The sequence below is a fragment of the Callorhinus ursinus genome, unplaced genomic scaffold, assembly GCF_003265705.2.
Source record: "Callorhinus ursinus isolate GAN/ISIS: 27379988/994484 unplaced genomic scaffold, GSC_fseal_2.0 scaffold1, whole genome shotgun sequence".
In the NCBI taxonomy this organism is placed as follows: Eukaryota; Metazoa; Chordata; class Mammalia; order Carnivora; family Otariidae; genus Callorhinus; species Callorhinus ursinus.
In genome coordinates, this window is record NW_027397063.1 from 70,034,411 (window position 1) to 70,060,108 (window position 25,698).

Sequence of the window (25,698 nt, forward strand, 5' to 3'; positions counted from 1 at the left end):
AACTCCCTCTTTCCCCCGTCTACCAGCATGAATCCACATTAAGCTTTTCCTGTCCCTCTGTATCATCTTTTTAAAACTAAGTGGGAGATTTAAGGCAATTTCATGGCTATCTCCTGAGAGTGTCTGTGTCCATTTGGCAAATGCAGACTTAGAAATGATAGTGTTTTCATTTCTTGTTCATATGAACTCCATTCAGGAAAATGGTTCATAGAATTTTCATTGACAAAATAAAGTCATTAAAGACATGTAATATTCAAATTCTGAGTATTAATTGCTTTCCAATATAAGCACTATAGACTATTTATTTCTCCATTTGCTCAATGCTTAATCCAGTAGGTCTCAATTGGCTGTGCACAACAGAACTCTCTACGGTGTTGTTTTGGTATGATGGAGTGGAGGTTCTACCCACCCTCCTGCAGAGGGGTCTGGATTTGCAAGAAGCTAAGTAGATCAGAACCCAGAGTTAGACTGTCATGAGAACAGCATTGGAAACTCCAGCCAATTTATGGGGGAAGGGAGAGTGAGGTCTTGAAATGGACCATTACCAATGTGCAAATCTGATCACATACTTCAGCCTTAAAACAATTCACTAAGTCCACATTTCCTCTAGGACGAAATCTTAACTTTTCACATAATGTTTAAGGATCTTTCATAGACACTAACTGAAAAAGATACCTGCATCCCTGTGTTTATAGCAGCATTATTTACAATAGCTAAGACATGGAAAAAACCTAAGTGTCCATCAATGGATGAATGGATAAAGAAGTTGTGGTATATAAATATATTATTCAGCCATAAAAAATGAGGAAATCCTGCCATTTGCAACAACCTGGATGGATGCGGAGGGCATTATGCTAAGTGAGATAAGTCAGACAGAGAAAAACAAATGTATGATCTCACTTATATGTGGATCTTAAAAAAAAATCAAACAAAAAAGCCCCCAACAGATACATAAAAACAAACTCATAGAAAAGAGATCAGATTTATGGTTATCAGAGGCAGGGGAAGGGGGAAGGAGACTAGGAGAAAAGTGGTCAAAAGGTGCAAACTTCCAGTTAGAAGAGAAACAAGTACTAGGAATGGAAGGGACAGCATGTGACCACAGCTAACACTGCTGGATAATGTATAGGAAAGTTGTGAAGAGAGTAAATCCTAAGAGTGCTCATCACAAGAAGAAATTTTCTCTCTCTCTCTCTCTCTCTCTCTTTTTGTTGCATCCATATGAGATGACGGATGCTGACTAAACTTACAGCGGTAATCATTTCATACTATATGTAAGTCAAAGTGTCGTGCTGTACACCTAAACGTCTACAGTGATGTAGATCAATTATACCTGGAATAAAACTGGAAAAAAATAAAAATAATAAAAAGTTTTAAAAAGTCCTTCACAGTCCCAGTCCCACATACTTCTCAGGCCTCAACCTTTATCATTCCCTTCTGTGATGCAGATGTCCTAGTTGATACAGAGTGTCCAGAATGATTCTAGATTATTTTATCCTTGAATTCTTTGCTGATCGTTCCTGCTACTTAGAATACATTTATTCCCCTTCCTTGTTTAACTGCAATAGCTGATTCTTCAAGGCTTTATTCATGCAGCACTCCTTCTGGAAGCCTTTCAAATATGGGCAGTACACGTATTTATCCAAATACATTCTGCGCTCAGAGGAAACCCTTGGTAGTGCTGCAAAGGAGGAAAGACAAATGTAAAAACTTTAATATTAAGGCACAATGAGAAAGGATTTCATAAACTTGAGGTCGAGTGGGATACATCCAAAAAGGGGTGTTTCAACAACACATGTCTTGCATTTTATTTGCCCTATAACATTGTTGGTAATTTGCCCCACATTTAAAACTAAGAGCTCTGGGTGCTACATCTGCAAGATTCTCAATAGCAATGCTACAAGGTCTACGTCCATTTTAGACAGTGAGAGCCAGGTGGGGTTTATGCAGCAAGGACTCCTGTAGATAAACCTTCAACGTGTCAGTGTGTGTTGAGTCATTACAGACAAGGAGTGGGAAATGCTCTCGTACATCAATCACTATGGGGAGACATTGCATTTTCTGAGCATCTTTCCTTCCCCTCCAGTAACTGAATGCTGCGACCAACTAAAAATTAGTAACTGGAAGTGTTTGCCATGTAAGAATTACAGGTTAAAATTCTGAAGCCTTTATAGTACAATAAATTAAACAAACTACATGTGACTATCAACTTGACATATCAGCTTGGGTTTCTCAGATTTTAACATCTTCCAAACTGTGCTCCTGATCTCCCCACAAACCTGTTCCTCCTTACTCCTACCTCCATAATGGCCCCTCAGATGCTCAGGTTGTCCTTGACTCTGCCTTCTCTCTCACATACTCCACGTTCAATCTTTTGGTACATCCTGTTATAATATGTGTAGAATCTGGCCGTACCACCAGAGTCCGACCACACCACTCTGTCACCCTGGCTGTGACTCAATCTTCTCTTATATTGAAAGAGCATCCTGATTTCTTCCCCTGCGTCCTTGCTTGTCTCCTGCAATCAACTCCTAGATTGGCACATGGGTGATTCTACTCAAATCTAAGTTAGGTTCTGTTACTCTGCTGCCCCGAATCTTCTTACCAGCTCTCCTGAAGGGCCTAGCAGGCTGTTTGCGGTCCGGCTCTCGCCTGGTGTGCAGTGGTCCATCTCCCCTACTCCTAACCCGGCTTGTGAGCAAGCCACAGTGCGACGCTGGCCCACTCACTGTTTCCTGGACACACAGGGGCACTCCCACTGAAGGGCTGTGCGGGGCTGAGACATGGCCTCCAAAGACAGTCACATCCTATCCCTGGAACCTGTGGATGTTACCTTACATAGCAAAAAGGTCTTTCCAGACGTGATTAAATTAAGAAGCTTGAGACAGGGAGATTTTCCTGGATGACTTGTTGGGGGGGTGGGGGCATCCTAAACGCAATCACATATATAAGAGGGAGGCAGAGGGAAATTCTACTACACACAGAGAAAGCAATGTGAAGACAGACCAAAGAGAGATTCCAAGATGCTGGCCTCAAAGACCAGAGTGATAAGGCCACAGGCTAAGAAATGATTCTTCTCTAGGGTTTCTGGGGGAGTGTGGCTCTGCACCTTGGTTTTGGCCCAGTGATACTGATTTTAGACTTTTGGCCTCTGGAACTATGAGACAATAAATTTCTGTTATTTTAAGCCATGAAGTCTGTGGTAATTTGTTCCAGCGGCCTCAGAAAACAAGCACGGGGACTTTGCACTTGTTGTTTGCCCTGCCTGGAATGCCTTTGCTCCTATTAGCAGGACTCCCTTTATTATCTCTTTCTTGCTTTTCTCAGATATGGCTTTCATTTGAGACCTTTTCTTCCCACACTGTCTAAACCATAATCCTCCCTAGTCCCCTCCATCCATACATTCTCCATCTCCCTCTCCTGTTGATTTTTTTTAAAGAAAAACTGTCCTATTAGCATCGACCATAGTATTATTTTATTGTTTATCTCTATCAGTAGAATGTGGTACCGTGAAGGAAGGGATTTCTGTCTTGTTTGCACTGTGTTATCCCCAGCACCTAGAAAAGGATGGAAACCTAGCAATAGTTATTGAATGTTGAATGGGTAAATAAAACTAAAGCATACAAAATGTCATACAAGTGATTAAATCACCAAGGCATACATAATTCATTACCACTCACTTGAAATGAAGTGATTTGAATGTACATAATCAGTGGGACATACAAAAAATTAATGATCTAATCTAATTATTAATTATCTAGTGCTTTTATAGTCAGTGCTAATGGCAGTATCTAGTGCTAATGAACTTATGGTTGACAGACAAAACAATTATTTATATTAGTGTAAGTAATTTATAGCATTATTTTATAAGAAGAAAAGACTGAAATTATATTTGGGATAAAAATACTTTTGCAACAATGTTAAAACCCCATTGGAAAATATCAGTATGAACTTACGACTTAATGAAATATATCTTTTCAAGCTCATCTCCTTAAGTGGCTTATGAATAACATCACCCCCAGCACATGAGTGGTCTGCAGCCCCAGCATACAGATTATGGTTTCTGATATTTCTTAAAATGGTGCCCGATGTGTCTGATATGTCTGAGTGAAGTGAGAAGTCTATTTAAAAATTAGATATCCTCCTTGAGGGTCGGCTTGGGTAGATTTAGGGTTTTCCCCCTCTTTTTGATAACTGGCATTATGTTGAGATTATAGTGCCAAAAAACATTATATTCTAGACTAGACCTATGACTGTAAACCTAATTCCAAGAAGCTGGGAGTGCTGGAATTCCCTTTCAGTCCCACAATTTAAGGGGTACCTTCATGGGCAGATCATGTATTAATGTGTCCCTCTCTGCACAAATATTCATCCTAGCATGTCATGAATATTAAATGAATCTTTGTTGTTATGAACTGAATGAAATTCACAACACCTACTGTACTTCTATAATGTGCCTATCCATATGCTCTGGGGTCTGTGGAAACTTATTATATGGTTCTTGTGTTTTTAGAATTCACTGTCAGCCTCCATTGTAAAGGATACACACAGTAAAGTCTTGCCTCTATTCACTCATTAAACAAGATTTTACTGAGCACCTACTAAGAGTTTCAGGTTTTGATACTTGCTGGAGAAAACATACAAGATGAGTAAGAAAGTCTTGTGGAAGGAATGTAATGATATTATAGCAGGTGCTGTAGAAGAAATGCATTCAAGATCCTGGGACATTTACCGAGAGCTTACTATTACTAGATACTGTCTCTCATAATTTCTTTCTTTGACCTTCCTTTGCTCATCTACCTAATACCTTTCTCAGGGTAAGGGCATGATGGTTTCTCCAGGCTTCTTTCAGTTTTATGATCTATGACCATCTTAACGAAAATGTTCAGAAGGGCCATTTCTAGATGCTGGTACTTTGGGACAATCTGAGGAAAGGGGAGAGGCAGAGGTGGTATCCATTTTATTTTAAATTGTGTAATAGGTTATATATACAGAAGAGTACATAAAACACACACATACAATTTTAAAGAATAATTAAGCACTGAAAACTTGCATAATGCACACCCAGGTCAGAGAAATCTTTGCCAGCCTCCTGGAAACCCTCCCATCCGTAATACATAATAATCCCCTATTACAGTCACCTCTCCCCCTCCAGACTGAGATAACTACTATCTTGACATAATGGTAATCATTTTCTTGGTTTTTAAGAAATATATGTCATATCTATAACTACCTTGCACCATAGAACCTATTCAGCTCTGTTTTTCCAGGAGGGCAACCATTGTTCAGGTGGGTGCTGTGATGGATTTTATTGTTGTTCATAATGTTCAGGGCCACTCCCTAAAGCACCCCCCCCACCTCACCTTTGGCAAGATCTATTTCCCTGCACCTTTGCAGCCTTGGCTGTGTCACCTGCTTTGGCCAATGGAATGTGAGGGAAAGTGATGAATGTCATTTTAGAAGAGAAGCTTTAACAGCTGACATAAGCTTCCCCGGGCTTCTTTGTCACTCTGTCATGACGCCTGGAATTGTCCCAGAGAGGAGCTATGGTTCTGTGTGTGTATGTATGTGTATGTGTGTGTGTGTGTGTGTGTGTGTGTGTGTATGTGTAGTGAGCCTCAGCTCATCAGAAACCAGCAGGTTCTCTGAGCATAGCTAAGGAACTCTGATGGAGGCCTTCAACATCTTGGACAGAATTCAGCATATACTTTATCTGTTGAAAGTATCTCCAGACCCTCTGAGTTCGACTGTCTCTTTTCAGCGGAGAATTCTGCATTCTTCCTTCCTGAACCACTAACTCACTTAATCAACTCCCATCCTCTTTTTTTCTCCCCCTAGCAGGGAGCACTCTTTTTATGTACTTCCCTTACATAGTGTGACAATTCTTCATGAAATTTTTGCCTAGCGTAATAAGGTCCTGAAAAAAGCAACAGTAGATATGGCCATGTTTAACACAGACTCGGGGGAGCCCGAGGCATGGCCCATAGAATTTGGACCCTTGAATCCCAGCAGGAAAAGGATCTAGGCTGCCTGAAGGTATTATCGTTGCCGCCAGTTGCTAAAAGAGTGGCCTGAAATATTTCCTGGAAGTAGTCTCACTATACGCACTGAAAGCTATTCTGACCACGTGAACGTTCCCGAGATTCAGAGTCAATCCCGCTCAAAGAGTAGAGTTTGGGCTGTGCCTTCTCCAAGTGCTGCAGCCTGAGGATGGAGCCGCCTTCTTAACCACCCTTTAAAAAGATTCCCTGGGAACCTTGGCTTTGTCCTGTAGCACCTTCCATGGATCTTGGATTGTGGAGAGAGAGGAGAAGACTGGACATAGCTTGCATTTCCTCTGGATTTGTTTCTTAGTTAAGAAATATCCTGAACCACTAACTCACTCTTTTTTTTCTCTTTATTATGTTCAATTAGCCAACATAATTGCACTAACTCACTTTTATTTAACTTTTATTTCTTCCTGGGCCCTCAAATCCCTCTGGAACAGCATATTCCCATCAGTAACAATGGCTGGCAATGATAGGGGTTCTTCCCCGGGCCTGGAGTGGGTAGAGGGGATATATCCCCCCTCAAGACCATGCATTGAAACCTGTGGGGTAAAGGTTACATACAGTCTCCAAAACCCTTCAAGTGATACCTACTCACCTCCCCAACTCTTTATTACCTTCATATTCTAGACTCTACATTGCCATCCTTGTATTATTCAAATAAGTAACATTTGAGTAATGAATATTTTACAAAAGTATTTATTAATATTTATTAACCCATATTTCAAATTGGAGAGGAGACTAGTTTTTTTTTTTTTTTTTTATCCCTCTCCCTCTTGCTGATTTTGTTTGTACAATACAGGTGCATAGTCATATATCTTATAAAGGAATAAAATTCCTTTATTAAAAAATATTATCTAGATTAAAAAGACAGCAGGGATGTATAATGAAACGGCCAGTACGTGATGTGGCCACAGCTGCACACATTTTTACATTAGCGAGCTCTTAATTTGTGGCTTCTGGAGCAATCCAGTGCCTTGCAGAAAATTGAGGTAGTCATTTTGTTCATCGGTTGGATTGTAAGCACATTTTTTTCTTGAGAGAAAACAGGTCCGTTGCACAGAAAGATGAATTCTATCGGTCTCTGCTTAGAGGGCTCCCACTCTAAATTACACCTGATGCTAGGCCTAAGGGGATTGTATCATTTGGGTGAAAACAAACAGATAAACCCTGGCAATTCTCACCCTCTATCTTTTTGCTTTTCCTTCTTTGTCCTTTGTTCTCAGATTCATTCCTGGCATGTGGCTCCAGCCTGGGCCATAATTTCCTCAAGTCATTAAATTCCTGGGAACTCATGGGTCCCCCATCTCACCTCGGCTGGGTGAGTGGGTGTTACTCACACACCAGGGACGTGTGAGTAACCCAGTCCTGAGGCCAAGTAATTTCCCATTTTTGAACCTCAGGTGTCTTAATTCAATGTCAAGAAGCCAATGAAGAAATCAGATTTCTAAGAGTCTCTTCTAGAGCTCTTGGTCAAGGACCCAAAGACATGGTTTTGTCCTTTCTGAGGTCTTCAGCACAAAGCTAGTGGAGAACATTTCCCTGTTCTAAGAGATGATGCAGTGGTGTTGTCCCCGACCTCACCCCCTGCAAAAACCACTTGGAGACAAGTGCCAAGACTGGAACTCAACACTGAAAAGTCTTTTCCAGTTCCTAGCAACCTTTTCCATGCTGCATGCTGTTCCCTTTGTGTGCCTCCACCTTTCTAGGGATCTGGTTTCCAGGTTAAAGAATCAGAAGTAGATTATGGTTGGAAGAGGCACTAGTTACTATCTAGCCAGCCTCCCCTGTGCAGGTGGGAAGACAGAAGTCCACTGAGGGTAACTATTGGGGTCTGAGGCCGAGCAGAGATGTTGCAGAGCCGGGAGGGACAAAGTGCCAAACCACCTGGTCTTTTTCCTGCCCCGGTGCCTCCCTCTGCTGTCTGTGCCTTCATCTGGATTATGCAAATCTGGAGTCAGTTTCCCTCCTAGTCTCTAAAGTATTCAAATTGGGCACCAGGGAACTGTGGGTACCCCATTGCCTGGCCTCTTTCAGCAGCAGCTGAGACAGTGGAAGCTTGCATCACAGAACAAACTGATTCCTCCAGCATCTTCTTCCATGTGGCCTGGGGCCAGGAACCAAATATGAGCTCTAACAATTCTAAGATTCTAGGAATCTGAAATGTTATCATTGTGTTTTTTATAGCGTGTCAGATTGCATTCTATCTCACAACTGGCTTGAGATCTTTCTGAGCAAAGGGCATCTCACTTCTATCTCAATCCCTACGTGTTAAGAACTCAGTAGTATTCTGATAAATGAACAAATGAGCTTGGTTTTGAAAGGCCTGGATCTGAGTCTTGGATGAGGCTCTTAGAGCCGTGTAAACCTCCGTTTCCTGATCTGGATGAAGGGGGAGCTATTCCCACCCTGGCCAGCACATAGGTCAAGCAATTGGTGAATTGTGAATAGTGAATGAAGGTCCCCACACATCAGGGGGTGTGCAAGCTGCAGGCTCTGCATTTCCTCAGCCCTTGTTTCTCCTTGGCTCCCCAGGGTGTCATAGTTACTGTCGCACACAATGTGCAGGATACTTGGAAGAGCAGTAGGGTGAAGCAGTAGGGGAAGCAGGAGGGTGGAGACCCTTGAAGGCCTGGGTGGCTGTGATCTGGGCCTGAGCCTCCCAGCCTGCCCTTTCCACTCAGGGTCACTACCCAGCCCTGCCTCTCCAGCCCAGCTCTGGGCCTTAGAACTCTCTCTTGGGACTTCCCTCCTCCCCAGGCCTGGCTCTTGGCTCCCGGCTCAGCTGCCATGGAAACAGGTGCCAGGTGACAAAAGATAGTGCTGGGTCCTGTTTCCTCCTGGTCCTGTTGATGAGGATTTTCAGACCACAGAGACTGAACTGCTCTGCATCGACTTGGGCTCTTTCTGTATGCTCCCTTAGGCTGAATTCAAGCTTCTATCCCTGCCAGCAGGACCATGTCTACCAGCCTGACCACTTGTGAATGGAAGAAAGTCTTCTATGAGAAGATGGAGGTGGCCAAGCCAGCCGACAGCTGGGAACTCGTCATAGATCCCAACCTCAAGCCCAACGAGCTGGCCCCAGGTTGGAAACAGTACCTGGAGCAGCATGCCTCAGGCAGGTGAGCAGCCCAGACTGGAGAGGCCTGCAGGCAGCCTTGGGGGCATCTTCCAAGGGGAGGCAGAGAGATACATGGAGCCTGGTCCTGGGGTCAGCTCAGGTTAGGGGGCAGAGAAGGAACTTCCAAGAGGGTCAAAGAGGCCTGGGTTCTAATCGCAGCTGTACCACTGACTGTCTGGGTGACCTCGGCAAGTTGTGTTCTGTCTTTGGGTCTTGGTTTTCCACTAAATGAAGAGCTATAATGTCCCTACAATCTCCGACATTTTAGATGTTTTCACATTTTTATAATCTCTTAAAAAATGGTAGGGCCTGAGGGGAGGAGGCCATGAGATCTGCTGAGAAAACCTTTTAGCTTAGGGTTGGGGCCTGTGCTCTGGTCCTAGGTCTGTTTAGTCAACTCAGTCCAGTTTGATCTGAACACAAAAACATTCATTGTCCCCCTGCTATGTTCTGGGAAGCTGCCTTTATGGCTAACTAATTCTGTGAACTTGTGAAAAGTCTCTTTCCCTTTCCGGGCCTCAGTTTTCACATTTGCAAAACCAGGAAGTTGGCCTTGGGTGACCAATTAAGACCCTTCCAGCTTTATTGTCTATGGGTCTGTGACAAAAAGACTCAGCTTTGGACACAATTTCCCTTGGGTCCTTAAAGCCCAGAGTCCTATACCTTATAGGAACCTCATGTCTTCCACAGCGCAAGGAGTCCTTGAGGCTAAGGGAACATATCCATCTGAAGCCCACATGCCTCTCCTTCTAGACTGTGACTTGGGATCAGGACCACAGAATTCCCTGCCCAAGCTGCCTCAGACTCACTTTCAGGGCCTATGCAGTCCTCTTCCCTGAGTCCACTGATTCAAGGACAAATAGTACCCCAAAGGCCCCCAGGGAGGCCAACGGGTGGCTGTGTTTTGGGGGTATGGACACACAGAACTTGGACACACAGACTGGGTCGTTCAGGCGTGTTTGTATGGTGTGGCATGCTGCTGGGGGTGGCAGTAGGAAGCAGGCTATTTCTGTTTGTACTCTTGTTCTAAGACCTGTAAATATTAGAGTGAACTTGTCTTAGGGACAAAAGACAGAGAAGCAGAGGTTGGTTGGTTAATTTCAATTTGCATCAATTCCAGAGACATTATTGTGCACCTGTTATATGCTGGGTCCTGGCTCGGTCTCTGGCTGGCTGTACATGGATGGCTCTCTTTCTCTCTGCTTCTGTTTCATCTCAGTAAAATGAGGTTGACTAGATGATCCTACAAGGTCCCCTTGTACTAGGTCTGCTGTTTTGAAGTTTAAGATCTGAGTTCTAGCTTGAGGGAGAGGAACCAACTCTGGATTGGCTTGATTAAAAAGATGTAGAAGAAGGAGACAGAACACATGAAGCCCCTGAGCTGGCTGTTGAGAGGAATGCAAAGGGCTGGAAACTTGGGCCCAGAAGGCCAGGGGCCCAGCGGATGAGGGGCTGAGCTCCACGGGCTCGTGGCTGCTCCCTGCCTCAGGTCTCACCTGGTCCTGCTCCTGGCTGGTGGCCTGTGGCTCTCAGCTGGCCTCAGGCAGGCCTTCAGAACTGCTGCTGTTGTGTTATTCTGTGCACAGGCTCACTCTCCCTGGAAGTCATAGGATGCATTAATCCTGGTGCCCCACAACTCTGGCCCAATGTGAGTGGGGACCCCCTTCTGGCTTAGGACCAATCAAGCTGCTCTGCTGGCCAGCCTGGCCTTGGCCTATGCTGGGTATTGTTCTGTGCTTATGTTGTCTGTGGGATCCAGGCCTCAGGGGCAGGCTTGGCTTCATCTCTACCCCACAGCCTGGACTATGTGGTGCTTGGCATAAAGTAGATGCTAAGTGGTGTCTGTTGGACTGAATTGAATTCCTCATCAAAGGTCCTTGGGGCCATTGTACAGGGGACCCAGAGATATTCAGCAGTGCGGGCAAACTTGGCCCAGTAGACCCTCAAGTGTAAAGCTGTTCTAACAGGTTCTGGAAGAGTTCCTTTCAGGATGGAAGGAACTGGCCCGAAGGTAATGAGTGCTCCATCACTGACGATGCACAAGCACCAGGTGGGGGCTGAGGGAGTGGGGCATGGCTAGATGAGTCCCAGACTACTTCCTTCCACTATCCTTAGGCTGGGACTCTAGGGGGCCCACTTTGTCTCAAGTGTGGCCTGTGTGTACGTAAGTGTGCATATGTACATGTGTGTGGAGGAGGATGCAGACTAGGATCCTCTTTTCCAGTCTCTGTGGCAGGGCTAGAGTGGGTCTAGGGATGACCTGTCAAGGGTTAAGAGAGCTACGAAGGTACAGGACCAAATTCCGTAGTCCTCTCCCTATTGGCCCATCACCCATCCACCAGTCCATCTGGTGGATTCTTGGTGGTTAGTCTCTGAGTTATTCTTGGTGGTCTGTGCTCAGTAGTTAGAGGCATCTCTTTTTCTCCCCAGAGCAGGCAGAATGCATGAATGAGACAGGTAGAGGCAGGGGAGGTCTGAGTGAAAAGAGCCTTATTGGACACCATCACCCTGCAATTAACAGAGGAAAAATAGGGCCCAGATTGTGGGAGGGAGCCCTGTGAAGGTACAGGTGCATGTCTTGAGTGCATTAGGCTTAGGGGGAGCTGAGGCCACAGGAAGGTGTGCAGGAAGCAGGCTGGAGAGACTGCTAGAAACCAGGCTCCTGAGGACACTGCTCCAGGCCCAGGGGAGCTCACTGGGAGGAGGCAGAGCCTCCTAAAGAGCGCTAAAGAACCCAAGGGACAACCAACAAGCAGCCTTTACCTCCAGGCACAGGCAGGCAGGACCCATTCTTTCTGGGTTCCTCCAGGGCGGGCTGTCGCTGGGAGGGAGGCCGACCCTCTCCAACCTTCGCTCCCCTCCCCGCAGGTTCCACTGCTCCTGGTGCTGGCACACCTGGCAGTCGGCCCACGTGGTCATCCTCTTCCACATGTACCTGGACCGCGCCCAGCGGGCGGGCTCGGTGCGCATGCGCGTCTTCAAGCAGCTGTGCTACGAGTGCGGCACGGCGCGGCTGGACGAGTCGAGCATGCTGGAGGAGAACATCGAGAGCCTGGTGGACAACCTCATCACCAGCCTGCGGGAGCAGTGCTACAATGAAGACGGTGACCAGTACCGCATCCACGTGGCCAGCCGCCCGGATGGGGGTCCACACCACAGTGAGTTCTGCGAGGCCTGCCAGGAGGGCATCGTGCACTGGAAACCCAGCGAGAAGCTGCTGGAGGAGGAGGCGACCACCTACACCTTCTCAGGAGCGTCCAAGCCAAGCGCCCAGGAGGGTTTGGGCTACAACTTCTTCTCCCTTCGCTGGTGCCTCATTGGGGCCTCCCTCTGCCTGCTCATTGTCTACCTTCAGTTCTCCTTCCGCGGCTCTACCTTCCTTTAGTGGAGCCACACATGTGGGGTGGGAGTGGGGGCGACCGTTCTGGTTGTGATTCTTCTGCAGAGTCAACATATGCTCTGGACAGCTCTCTCTGGGCCTCAGTGTATTCCTCTGCAGAATGGGAAGTTTGTTCTGGGGGATATTTAATGGTCCTTCCATTAAAATTTACAGAGAGGGTCTAAGGAGGATTTAGGCTTGGTGGTAGTACTAATCTTCTCCCTCCACTTCCTCCACCTCCATCTCTACCCCACCTTTAGCTCCATTTCCATTTCCCACATCCCATTAGACCCTCGTAGATCCTGTCATGCCCTGACCTCATCTCAAGTTCGTGTTCAGCTGCCTCTGACCTGCCATGGTTCCCCTTGGAGTAGGCAGTGATCCCACCCTATACATCAATACTCAATGCATCTTGATTTAGTCCCTGTCTTGGAGAGTCTGCTCCCACCATTCTGAAAGTTTCAGATTTTGACTTTGGTGCTAGAGCTGCACTGTCCAATTTGGTAGTTACTAGTCATATGTGATTATCTAAATTTAAATTAATTAAAATGAAATAAAAGTAAAAATTCAGTTCCTCAGTTGCACCAGCCACATATCAAGTTCTCAGTAGCCATATGTGGCTAGTGGCTACCATACTGTGCTATGCAGATACAGAACATCATCACAGAAATTTCTACTGGACAGCACTAGTCTAGAGCTTGAAATTCCCACTTAAATGTGTGTGGTCTCATAAAAATCAGAGGGGGACACAGGTTTAAAGGGGTGCATCGTGGAGCCTTCTGGGGGCAAGGACAGGTAGGGATGTGGTGTGTTAGAGATACACAAATCAGTCTGTAATCGCTGTGTTTCTGGCTGTCCGTGGATTGGAATTTGTGGGTCCCAGTGTTGACTAAACTTATTTCCTGGGAGAGGACCTATTGAAATTCACTACAAGATGATGGCACTCTCTCTCAGTCTCTCTTGCTTTCACTGTGTGTGTGTGTGGGTGGGGGGGGTGTCTTGGAGAATACATTCCTGTGTTTTGAAGAAATGTGTGAGCTACAGCACCACTAATTACACAATGCAGGGAGATGTTCCTCTGCCATCCTTAACGAAAATACCTTTGCAGCCAATTCTATGGATCTCCTTGTTCCTGGGGATAGTGAGGGAAGGGGCATATTAGGCAGATCTGGAATCTTTCAGGTGACAGTGGAGTTATGTGTCTCCATTCAGAGGAGGTGATGACCAAGGGGAAGCATGAGTAGTGGAGGCAGACAGTACCTGTCTTCTAGCATCTTCTCCTTTTCTGAGTCCATGAGACTTGCCCCATTACAAGGAATGGATTTGCTGTGCCTATTCCCTTAGGCATAGCTGTGACTTGGGCAATTTGACTCATGGTTTGGTGTGAGATGACCCTGTGTTTATTATTGTCTGGAATAGGAAACAGAAACTCTCCTATTCACACTCCCAATTCTTTCCTGACATTCACAACTTTCTGCAGCCCACCCTTAGAGCATCTATCCCAAGTGGTCCCTGAGAACTGAAGATGAGGTTCAAGGCTGGTGTGTCCAGCTAGCTATGTTTCCAGTGGTGGGCTGATTTGGACACTGTGTCCCACCTGCCCACTGTATGTCAGACTGGCTTTACTCTTCTCCAGCTTTAGCAGGGGGTTCTGGTGGCTTGTCTGGATTTCCATCTGGACTTGTAGGAGCAGAGAGCCAGGTAACCTGGATGAATCTACCTCTCTGGTTGGGCATGCTAGAGGTACAAGAAGGGCAGCAGACTGGAACATTTGTGAACTGGGGGCACGTGAAGTTGTGTTCACCTCTGTTAGCTACAGAGAATGCTCAGCTGGGTCTGTGCAGAGTGTGTGTCCCATAACGTGCTGCTCAACTGCAGACAGGTGGTAGCTTCTGGGGGCCAGCTACTTTTCTGCCTGTCTGTCACCTGCTCTGGATGTAGCATCTTGCACCCTCTCCTGGAAGATTTTATGACAGCACTTGTGCCTCATCCTCCCCCTTCTGTTTCCTCTCTGTTGTGATGTTCCCTCTCTCGTCCATCCCTTCCTTATACGCTGGGGTTCCCCTGGAGGCTCTCTGTTGTTCTTCCTGGGTAACATGTACCTGCTCACTTAGTAGGTTCTCATGCCTGGGAACGCCCAGTCTTTATAGCTCTAGGAGGCCTGCTACCACACTCCAGGCCCACAGACCAATCGACCTGACCCCTGGGAGTTCCCTCAGCATGACCAAGGCTGACCTCTTCACTTTACCATCCAAACTTGTTCCTCCCACTTCCCAGAAGTCTGGGAGTTATCTCCTGATCCTCCCTGACCGCCCTACCCCTCCCGGCACAAATGGATCAACGTGTCTTGTTGATTGTTCTTCCTAAGTACCTCTGGCTTGGTCTCCTCTCCTTCCTTCCCACTTCCTACCGCCCAGACTCATCCTTTGGTGTTCCTTGACTCTGCAGCCTCCTTAATAATCATCACACCTGTAGCCTCCCCTCGTACAGCCGACCCTGCACCCTACCACTCTCTAGGGGTGATTTTTCCATTAATCAGATATAGTTAGCTCACTATCCTGCTTAAACTCTTCCAGAGCTCTTTTCTGCTAATGGACAAAACTTAGTCTCATTACCCAGGCACACCTCATTTTCCAGATAATAATAATACTACAGAACATTTATTGAGAAGGAGCTCAATAAGCAGTTGCTACTATAATAATTTACAGTGCGTGAGGTGTTGTGCTAAGTATGCATTGTCTCATCTAATTCTGAAAACAACCGTTTGAGGCAGGCATTATTATCATCTTTAGTAGGGCTGAGGCTCAGCGAGGTTAAGACACTGGTTCATGTGAGCCCAGTTAGTAGGTCCCAGTGCTGAGGTTGAAATCCAGGGTCTCTCTGATTTCAGAACTTCAGTTCTCGATCACTAGGTTGTCCTGCCACTCCCACCAAGCCAGTGCTCCTCATACTGAGATGTTCACCCCCTGGGAACCCTGTCCCCATCTGCCTTTCAGGGGCCTTTTCTTCAGTGTCAGCTGGAGCCTTAACTCTGGTGTCAAGCCTTCGTTCACAGCCCCAGGCAACCTTAGCCTCTCACCCCGCTCTGCTACTGCACTTGTCATGTTGTGTTGTCACTGTTGTGTGTGTGTCTGCTCACCACTCTCACTTGTTTTTCACCTACCTCTCCCCAGTACCTGGCACAAAGTAACTGCTTAATCAGAAGGCTGATGGACTAAATTCTTGTCTTGGATGCAATATAATCTCCCACACCTTCCCTCCCACCAAGAACCATCCTGTGTATGTTTTGTGGGCTGTGGTACCCCCAACCTGGGAGGGAAGGACATGCCAGCTAATAAGTATAATTTCCCCTTACTAACAGTCCTGGGATAGGCACTGTAATTATTTACACAGTGTAAATGTGTAATTTACACAGTGTAAATTTACGCAGTGTAATTACACTTACACAGGGGAAACTGAGGCTTAGCAAGATGTTTAGTTTTGCAAGACTTGAGAGCTGGTTAGTAGAAATCTGGTATAGGAGCTGAAATGGCCCAGAAATGAAGAATTAAGTAAGCCTGTATGACTTAAAACATGACAGGTATTGAGACCCCAGCACCTCACCCAGAGGGCACAGCTATCCACTAACATCTGGATGATAGCTGGACTTCAGACCAGTAGCTGAAGAAAGAGAAGCTGGATTTCTAGAAACGTGGAAACAGAGAAGTCTGGAAAATGTACAAAACTTGTCTACTGGAATAGATGACAAGAAGTTTAGGGGAACTCTTGTAGACATTCAGTGTAAGATTAGCCCCATGCTCATGTACCTTTGATGTTGTTATGTGGAATGAGTATTTGTACCCCACCTCTCATGTGGGCCTTTTTGTGACCTGGCAAGAGATGCTTATTATTAGTAGTATCTGGGGTCTGTGTATATCCTACAACTACATCTGTATTATAGGAGTTATAAGAAGACAATGCTTTATCACCCTCATGTGCATCTTTGTGCTGATTTTACACCACTGAGTAAGCACAGATAGCTTTCATTGGTTGCTGGTTGGCAGTCGGCAGACTCCCTGATGAAGAATACAGTAAGGCATGCAAAAGAATGCGATGTCAAGACTCGTGATCTGGGTACCAGTCCAAGGATACAGTGAAATGAATCATTATAAACCCATTACTACCCCTGGAAAAAAAAATGGTATGAGGTATATTCTATAGTTATACAGCTATATTCTTTCCATTTTCATCCATAAGACAACATACATCTACTCTGTTTGATTCCTTGCCTGTCCTAAGTTCCAAGATCACCAAGATAATCAGACACAGTCCCTGACTTGGAGGGCTCATATTGTGTACTAGTCAATGCTGTGCTAGGAGAGGGGACAGCCTAATCATACCTCAGGGTTGAGGGGCTAGGAATGGTTTCTGAGAAGAAGAGTCATGCAGCCGGTATGTCTTCAAGGATGTACGGAAGTGGTCGGGAGGTCAAGGCTAGGGCTGGCAGGGAGCCAAGTTCATCCCAACTGGAGTGAAAAAGGAAAACCCAAAGGCAAAGCTCACTTCATATCCAGGAAGCAGTAAGCAAACAAGTACCAAGGAGAAGTCAGGAGGGTGGAGCACAAGAGGAATCTAGGAGCATTGGCTAGATTTACGGCAGAAAAACAAGGTAGGCTGGAGTTGGGTGAAGACGGTTTTCTTGGCTCAAGTAAAGAGTGAGGGAGGAGCATTTTGATTTATGGTAGACATTTTATTGTCAGTTTTAGAACTTGTCTTTAAAAGAAAATGAAAAAGTAATACAGAACAGCAATCCAACCCTAGTGCCTCTTAGAAGCATTAGAATGACTGAAGATGTTGTACGTGGCACCACCTGTGAATGAGAGGAAGCATTCAGTCTCCCCTCACCACAATCTCCATCTATCCTTTTCTTTCTCCTCAGCAGCTGAGAAGAGTCTCAGCTTCCACTTTAGGGATGGGCATGAATGATGTCTTCAAGTGCTCTGTGGGCAATGAGAATCTGGGCTGCAAATCACAAAACTATTAACTTTAGTCAAGTAACACACAAAGCTTTGTTTATTCAATACTGAAATAAGGTCAATTAACTACTTTAATAATCAGTGAAAGTAGGCAATTTGTTTCCACTCCCAATTGTTCACATATGTTGAGGACAGTTATGGTACAGATTATTTTCCTTTTTGCTTTTTTGTTTCTTTTTATTCCTACAATTAAAATAAATTACTTCCTTAAAGATTTAAATATACATATGTCCATATCCATTATAGAAGCATTAAACAAGAATAAATGTTTCTAACAGAATAAAATATGCAAAACTTTTGATAATGTGTGTGTGTTCATATATCAATAAGTGCTTATATAAGAGATGAGAAAGAGAAAAGCAGTCTCCAACATCTGGGAGCTGGCCTTACCCTCACAGTTAGGTTGTGGTGCTCACCTGTTGAACATAAACAATTCATAAAACACCAACATTGACCAGACCACTCTGGGGTGATGCTGGATCAAGGCAAGCATAAGACCACTCTATAACTGTATCTGAATACAAATAGAAGCATGCACATTGTCCAAACTTCAAAATAACCCCCTATCATGGCCAATATGAATGGCTGCTATTTCTTTACCAGTCATACCTTCTGGCCTTCTAGATAAGAATAATTAAGATACTCCATCATAGAATTATCCCCACTTTCTGATAATATCCATTCCAGAGCACAGCCCACTTACACCAACCTTCCCCCACCTGGTACATGCCCCAGTGCTATAGTATGTCTTTTCTAATACCCTCTTACTGAGATGCTTCAAGGTTGCTAAGTGAATCCTTGCTCTTTGCAATGAGTCAAAAAACCCAACTTTGTTTAGTAATACATATGTTCCTGGAGGTCTTTGGCTAAAGGAAATTGACAAGGAGTCCATGGGGTGTTCAGATGTCTCCATGAACTCAAAAACAAAAATATACAGAAAGATTTTTTTCTGATTGTGAGATATTTACCTGAAAAAAACCAAATAATTAACCAAGTAAAATAAAATTCAAGAATTTAGTTTTAAAAGGGTGTTCCTAAATCTTAGGGTAAAAATGAAATATATATATTTGCCTTTATTTAGAAATTAAGGAGTGTAACTTCATGTAAAAATTATTTCTGTTTTCATGCTTTGTAATCCCTTAACAACTTATTTTATAGTATCGATAGACTTTTAAAAATTATATTTCCCATAAAAAGTTAAACAGCAGGGGCACCTGGTGGTTCAGTTGCTTAAGCATCCGACTCTTGATTTCGGTTCAGGTCATGATCTCAGGGTCATGAGATAGAGCCCCATGTCGGGGTCCACGCTGAGTGTGGAGCCTGCTTAAGATTTTCTCTCTCCGTCCCCCTCGGCCCTCTACCCCTGTTCATGTTCTCTCTCTCTCTCTTTCTTCCTCTAAAAAAGAAAGAAAGAAAAAAGAAAGAAAGAAAGAAAGAAAGAAAGAAAGAAAGAAAGAAAGAAAGAAAGAAAGAAAGAAAGAAAGAAAGAAAGAAAAAGAAAAAAAAAAAGAAAGAAAAAAAAAAAAAAGTAATGAATAAATTAACATTTAAGGAAAGAGTATTTTTACCATATTCTTACATCTATTTCAAAAATGTTACATAAGCTATTCATTCTTTTGGTAGAATGGGGAGAAATTTCACATACCCTCTTCACTGCCAACTTGGATTTCCAGTTTTGTTAGAATGATCTAGTATTTTATAACTAAATTAAGAAAATCCTTTATGGCTTATATGGTTTCCTTCAAGAATTACCTTAGACACATGCATTATGTTTCATAATATTAATTTAGGAATTAACTTTTAAATTTTACAATTTTATTTTTCCTTATCATCTTTATGCCAGCCCACTCCATTTTAGAGGTCTTTATTTTGATTTATTCTCTTCCTTTCATTTGAAGTACTTTTGTGAGAAATATCTTCAGAGAGGATCTGTGGTTAGTTTGGCTAAGATTTTTGTTGCTCTTATTCCCCCAGAATAGCTTGGCTAAATATTATATTCTGTGATCGCAATCCTTTATTTCTTTCTCTCAAAACCTGGTGACGTTTTTCAGTATCTTCTGGAATTTATTGAGACAGAGAAAAATTTTGTTATCAATCTAATGTTTCTTTTCTTTTACATTGCCTGATGTAATGTAAAATGTGTGTGTGTGTGTGTACAATAGCCTCACAAATCTTGTAGAGAATACAATCTAGAGAACTTCTAAGGTTTTGCTTGTTTTGTTTTCTTTCTTGTAGTAATGTCGTTCACAGAGGAGAGGGAGGCATTTATTCTGATTCTTTAGATTGTCTTTATGTATTTGAACTATAATTTTTCATACACTTAATGACTTTTCTCTGCTGATGCTTGCAACAGGGAGATGGGGGGAGTGTTCTGTTAGAGACTGTGCCATGTCTCTTCAAATTATTTGGTCTCTGACAAAAGCAGAAGAAAAATGCCTTATTTCCCAGAAGGTTTGTTTACTGGAAGAGAGGTCATGTTAACAAGGGGGTTGTAGGGAGGGAGCCGCCCTCAGATGCAGCCGCCCTGCATGGCCATAGGAGCATGGCAAAATGGTCCTTTTCTGTATTTTGTTATAGATCAAGTCATAGGATCATTGCTTCTCTCACGGACTGCCATGAATACCTTATAAGAAGTTGGCTTTATAGGTGGCATCCCCTTGCTTTACATTTCTGCAAATTTAATCCAAAATTAGTGCAGTGACTAGGCAATTCCTGTGTAGGGACCCGGTATAGTTCCAGAGGTGGGGTAGAGATTTGCCTCCAGTTTGCCTTGCCACTCCAAGCCTGGAAAGATGAGTTAGTGCTCTTCTGCTGGGGGAGGTGGTCTTTTCCTCTTACTCCTGAGGTGAACGTTTTGTTTGCATATAGAGAAACACGGATTGGTCCACATTCAGTGGCATTGGCCTTGGTACTGTATCATACCTGTATCTCTGAGCATTTTGGGAATGTAACATTTGTGGTTCCCAATGAATACAGATCTCTCTTTACTTTGCATTTGATTATGCCAATAGGGAATTTGGAAAGTTTAGAAGGTTTGGAAAATAGGTGCATTGGCTGACGTGTATCACCTTGAACCTGAAGGTACAACTTCTAATTTGGATCTTAAAAATCTACTCTTGTAAACTAACTTGAATTTTCCCTAGGTCAAGATAGTTGTAAATAAATAACCTAGATAGATTTAGATACATATTAGGTGATATTTAAGTAACCATTTTTTTTTAAATTAGTACATTGTATTTATGCATCTCTGGTCCTTCAAAGAGTTCCTTTCTTAACTGTGGCTGACCACTAGTTCTCTCCTAAAATCCTTTGTCCCCTTTTCCACAGTAATAGGATCTTAGCTGGCCACACAGACTTGCAGAATAAAGATTGCTTATCCCAGACCCCTTTGCAAGTAAGTATGGTTTTGTGACTAAGTTCTGGCCAATAGGATATAAGTTACACAGAAGTTACAGGTGAAAAGCTTTGGGGGAACTTCCTTAAAAGACAGTGTTTAGGTTATAGAAACAACAGTAACCACTTTGTTATCTATCTTTCATGGCTGCTGAGAGCAGAAAGAACTCAACTGAGGGCTTCTGATTGGGTGTCTCTCACGCAGTTGCAGTCAGTTGCTGGAACTGAAGCATGTAGGGCTGGCTGGGTAACTTTTTTTCATGTAGTCCTGGGTGTCCTCCGTGTGGGTTATTGGCCTTCCTCGCAGTAGGGCCGCAGTCAGACTGCCTGGTCGCTGAAGGTGTCAAGGATGAGTATCCCAGTGAGGAAAGCAAAGGTTAACATCTCTTTTATGACTTAGCTTGGCAATCACATAGTGCCAGTGTACCATATTCTAATCAGAACAATCACAAAATCTGCCCAATTTCAGAGAGAAGGCAAAGAACTCACCTTTCAATAGGAGTATGTCAAAGGCACATCAAAAGAAGAACATATGGCGTGGAAGCTATTGTTAGGGCTATCTTTGAGAAATTCGGTGTCCCACAAATAATGACCATGTGTCCTTTGCTCTCCTCATCTTTACCTTTTTTTTTTTTTCAATCCAGCTGCCTCAACACAAATCTGCCATCTTTGGTCATGAGGCCAAAACCACACATGGCAGAGGGACAGATAGAAGTTACCTGGTACCTAATACCACCAAGTACCTTATCAGCCATGGATCATCAACCTAGAATTTTATGCACCAGAGAAATAAACATCTTAGCTTAAAGCCACCCACTACTAGTTTGAGTTTTCGGGCATTTGGAGCTGAACCTGGCCACCAGGAACACACCAGGGCCTCCTGGTTCATTGGTCTGTACATTGGCACCTGAGTCACATAGCACTGTGTGTTGCTCCTCAAACACACCATGTATTTCTGCTATTCCTGATCTCCAGCACACAGATCTCCAAGGCTGCAATTCTCTGGTCCTCATTCTTCACCAACGGCTGGCTTATTCTCTTCCTTTAAGTCCAACAAAAAAATTCTCATCTTCTAGGAAGCTGTCTCAGATGCCTAGAGATAGAATTAAGGACATCATCCCGCACATTCACACAACCTGTTTTGTGAACCTGTACTTAACAAATCCACGCTGTCTTGGATGAGAGCTATTAGCATATCTTGGAATCTCCTGCTGCCTTGTAAATTTCTTGAGCATGAGGAGCATTTTACATTTATCTTTATTGTCCTCCTGCTTGGCAGTTTTCCAGGGCACCTACTTCAGTGTTCCTCATGCTCAATAAGGCTCAATAATTTTGTTCTATGAATCCCTATTCACTCTCTCCATGATGATAAGAGAGAATTTTGCATTCATAATTTTGTATTATTTTTTTAAAGTGGGCTCTGCCCCTGGATTCATTTTTCCCTGGAAAATATGAAATGGGACATGTTCTCTGAGGAGCGAGTAGACATCGATAGAAGGAAGTGTGCATGCATGTACTGCAGACACATGGAACAGGATGCACAGTTCAAGAGAGACTAAAGTGTATGGTCGATTTAAGGACTGGTGAGCACATGCATTTTCTGGAGGGTGAAACATCAATGGGAACCAAACCTGAAGAAGCTGAAACCACATTCCTGAGAACCTCAAAAACCTGAATAAGGAGTATGGACTTTTTTTTAGAAGATAGTGATTTGCATTTGGAGGTTTGAAGGGAAACAGTGATATCATCAGATGTGTATTTAGAAGTTGAATCAGACCAAGCATGTAGAATAGATTTGAAGGAACTGTGTTGGGGGTTGGGGAAGAGAGCCAACAATGGGAGGCCAGTTAGGAGGTTTTTAAAATAGTTCATAACAAACATAGTATGGTCCTGAATTAGCGTGGTGGCCCACTATGACAACAATGGAAAGAAACAGAAAAGAAACACATATCTATAGGATTCACAAAATATGATTACTTAAATGTGCCATCAAAAAGGAGAGGGAGAGAAATATGATATGAGAAGAGGTAAATTTAGGCATTACTGGGGTAAATGTGATAGTTGAAGACACTAGGGTCAACATTAACTCAATATTTGACCAACATTTTGTGAACACTTCATATGTCCCAGGCAATCTTTAGGTAGACCAAGATGGGAGGACATAGTCTCTGCTGTTGAGGAAAACCCTTTTGCAAAGAGGTAGACATGCAAACAAACTACTGCTAGACAATGAGGTAATTGCAACAATGAAATGAAACAAAACAACACACAGATAGTCCTCTTGTTTCAGAATCATTTAGCTGTATGGGTCTGCCCCTTTGGGTTATGGGTTCTAGAAGGGAAAAACCGTATGTGGTTTGCATCAGTCCTCTGGAGTTGCCAAGAGTAAATCAATGCAGAAATTCCCAACCTCTTTTAACGAAGGAAATGGGACTCTGGAAGGATCTGGAAGATATAGCTTTTGGTGGCATGGAATCTGAGAACTGAAGGGTCCTAGAAGGATGTTGCTGGTTGCAGGAATCTTTTCTTACTAGAGCTCATGTCACCTCTCCTTGGATCTCAGAATGCAGCTTTCCTGCTACACTGGTCTTCTTTTAGGAACGCAGAGCTGACTCTGTTCCCTTTGACCCCTGCTATTACACGTTGCTTAGCCAAAGGGTTTATTTTTTCCCAGGGCATGGTGTTGGTTCTTCAGTTTACCAGAAAAGTTTTATGACTAGGAAGTGCAGAAGTAGGGTAAGAGGAAGACAGCAAAAGAAGAAGATGGTGGTATAAAAAGGTTGAAAGCTGAGTGGATTTCCCAAAAGCTCTGGGAAGGAGAAAACCCGAAAACGCTCCATATTTGTGTTGTCAGCATTCAGATAAATACCCATGTACTACCAATTCACTCTGAGGTTTGGGCAAATCATTGCACTCCTCCAGGATTTTATTAGCACACCTACCCACCACTCCTACTGCCACACTGGGCCTGGTTTCCAGTTTGACCAACTGATTTATACGGACATAGAGGAAGTTCCCAGAGAAAAAATTCCACTGTGTATGTAAGTGGGATTCAGTTGATTCAGATATGTCTGTCTGAAGGGGGGTGCGGTGGAGTCTTGCAAGAGCAGCCAAATTGCAGCAAGAGATTCTAGAGCCCCTTAGTAGAACCTACCCTTTGGAAGAAGACATCTGGAAGGATGAGCTTGACTCTGTGATGGGGCCTGAGGTTGGGAGGGGGAGGAGAGGTGCAGGTACAAAGGGTAACTGTGACTTGAATCCTGCTCTGTCCGGTCCCCTCAAAGCTGAGGGAAAGGAGAGGCTTGGTTAGTCTGTTAGTTTCTTATGGCTGCTGGATCAAATGACCACAAACTGGTGGCTTCAAATAACAGAAATGTATTATCTTGCCATTCTGGAGGGGCAGAGGTCTGGAAGCCAAGTGTCAGGTCACAATTCCTCCAAAAGGTCTAGGGTCCTGTTTTTCTTGCTTTTTCCAGCTTCTGGTAGCTGCTGAGGCTCATGTGGTGGTGGCCCCCTCCCTCCGATCACTGCTTCTGTTTCACATAGTCTTCTTCTCTGTGTCTTCTCCTCTTAAGTTTCTCATTGTCTTTGGATTTAGGGCCACCCAGATCATCCAGGATGATCTCATATTGGCATTCTTAATTACATCTGCAAAGATCCCTTTTTCAAATAAGGTCACATTCACAGGTGTAGGGGTTAAGATGTGGACATAAGCTTGTAGGGGCCACCATTCAACCCACTACAGTTAGCAAACATTGCTGTCTCTACAGCCATGGGCCAAGTTGCTTCACAGCGTAGACTCCTGGCTATTAAAACAGCAGTGAGACCCTCCAAAAAGATAGAAGGCAGAGGGGGAGGAAGGAGACGAGAGGGGAGCACCGGCCCCCCAGGGCAACAGGGCCTGGTGTCTCATGCTCCATGAGTCTGTGCAGCCGTGGGGAAAGTAGCAACCTGGAATCTCTGAGGGTCCAGGCAGAGTGCAGTGCACGTGGGCCATGGTCCAAGGTAGTGCGTTTCAAACCAAGGTTTACGACTCAGAGTGAGTCGCACAGTTAATTTAATAGGGCATGACCAGCATTAAAGACAAAAAGAAATAGAAAAGAATAGAAAATACCAGAAATTTATTACCAGTAATAAAGGTAAGTATTGTTCTGAGAAACATGTGCAGAGGTGTATGTGTGCACTGGATTATGATGTAAAATGTTTTCCTTATGTTGGTTGCAGCCGAAGTTTGAGATCCACTGATATAAGAGCCCCAGGCATGGCAGTTGGGGGTATCATGGAGAGAGCAGGGGTCCAGGGAAGTGTCCTTGGTTCTGGGCATAACATTGGGGAAGATGGGTCTGGCCCCACACAGCAGTGAGTGATGGCAGGAACACCTATAAAAGGGAGCTCTCGACACACGTGAGATATCCTCAGGGGGCCTCCCCCTCATGGGGATGAAAAGGGCGATTAGGTAGGTCAGTGATTCTGGGACCAGCTATAAATGGGGTATCGATTGTGAGTACAGTTCATGAGGCTGGAGGGCATTCGGATAACATATAGGAGGATGGTTTGTATTAGATCTGCAGTTTTCAAACTTTGTTTTCCCTTCAGCCCTTTTGTTGCTATGAAACTCTGTGGCAGAGTCTTGTGCAGAGGCACAGAATCTCTGCAACATGCCCTTCCCCGGTCCTGGAAGTCCCAGAAGCCTGTGTGCAACAAGCCCTATGCCTAATTTGGGAACCCTGTAATGACTAACAC

General features: G+C 44.1%; 1 protein-coding gene across 1 annotated transcript; it reads left to right on the forward strand.

The window, feature by feature from the left end:
• Positions 1 to 8,899: 8,899 nt before the first annotated feature.
• On the forward strand, positions 8,900 to 12,553 carry RTP2 (receptor transporter protein 2). Its single transcript, XM_025869213.1, has 2 exons — positions 8,900 to 9,169; positions 12,037 to 12,553. Exons 1-2 carry the CDS (start codon positions 9,006 to 9,008, stop codon positions 12,551 to 12,553), a joined length of 681 nt encoding a protein of 226 aa, XP_025724998.1. The 5' UTR covers positions 8,900 to 9,005.
• Positions 12,554 to 25,698: the final 13,145 nt, after the last annotated feature.

Coding starts and splice junctions, on each gene's coding strand:
- RTP2 (XM_025869213.1), top strand. CDS start 9,006: ATGTCTACCAGCCTGACCACTTGTGAATGGAAGAAAGTCTTCTATGAG. Junction 9,170..12,036: donor GAGCAGCATGCCTCAGGCAG/GTGAGCAGCCCA, acceptor CCCTCCCCGCAG/GTTCCACTGCTCCTGGTGCT.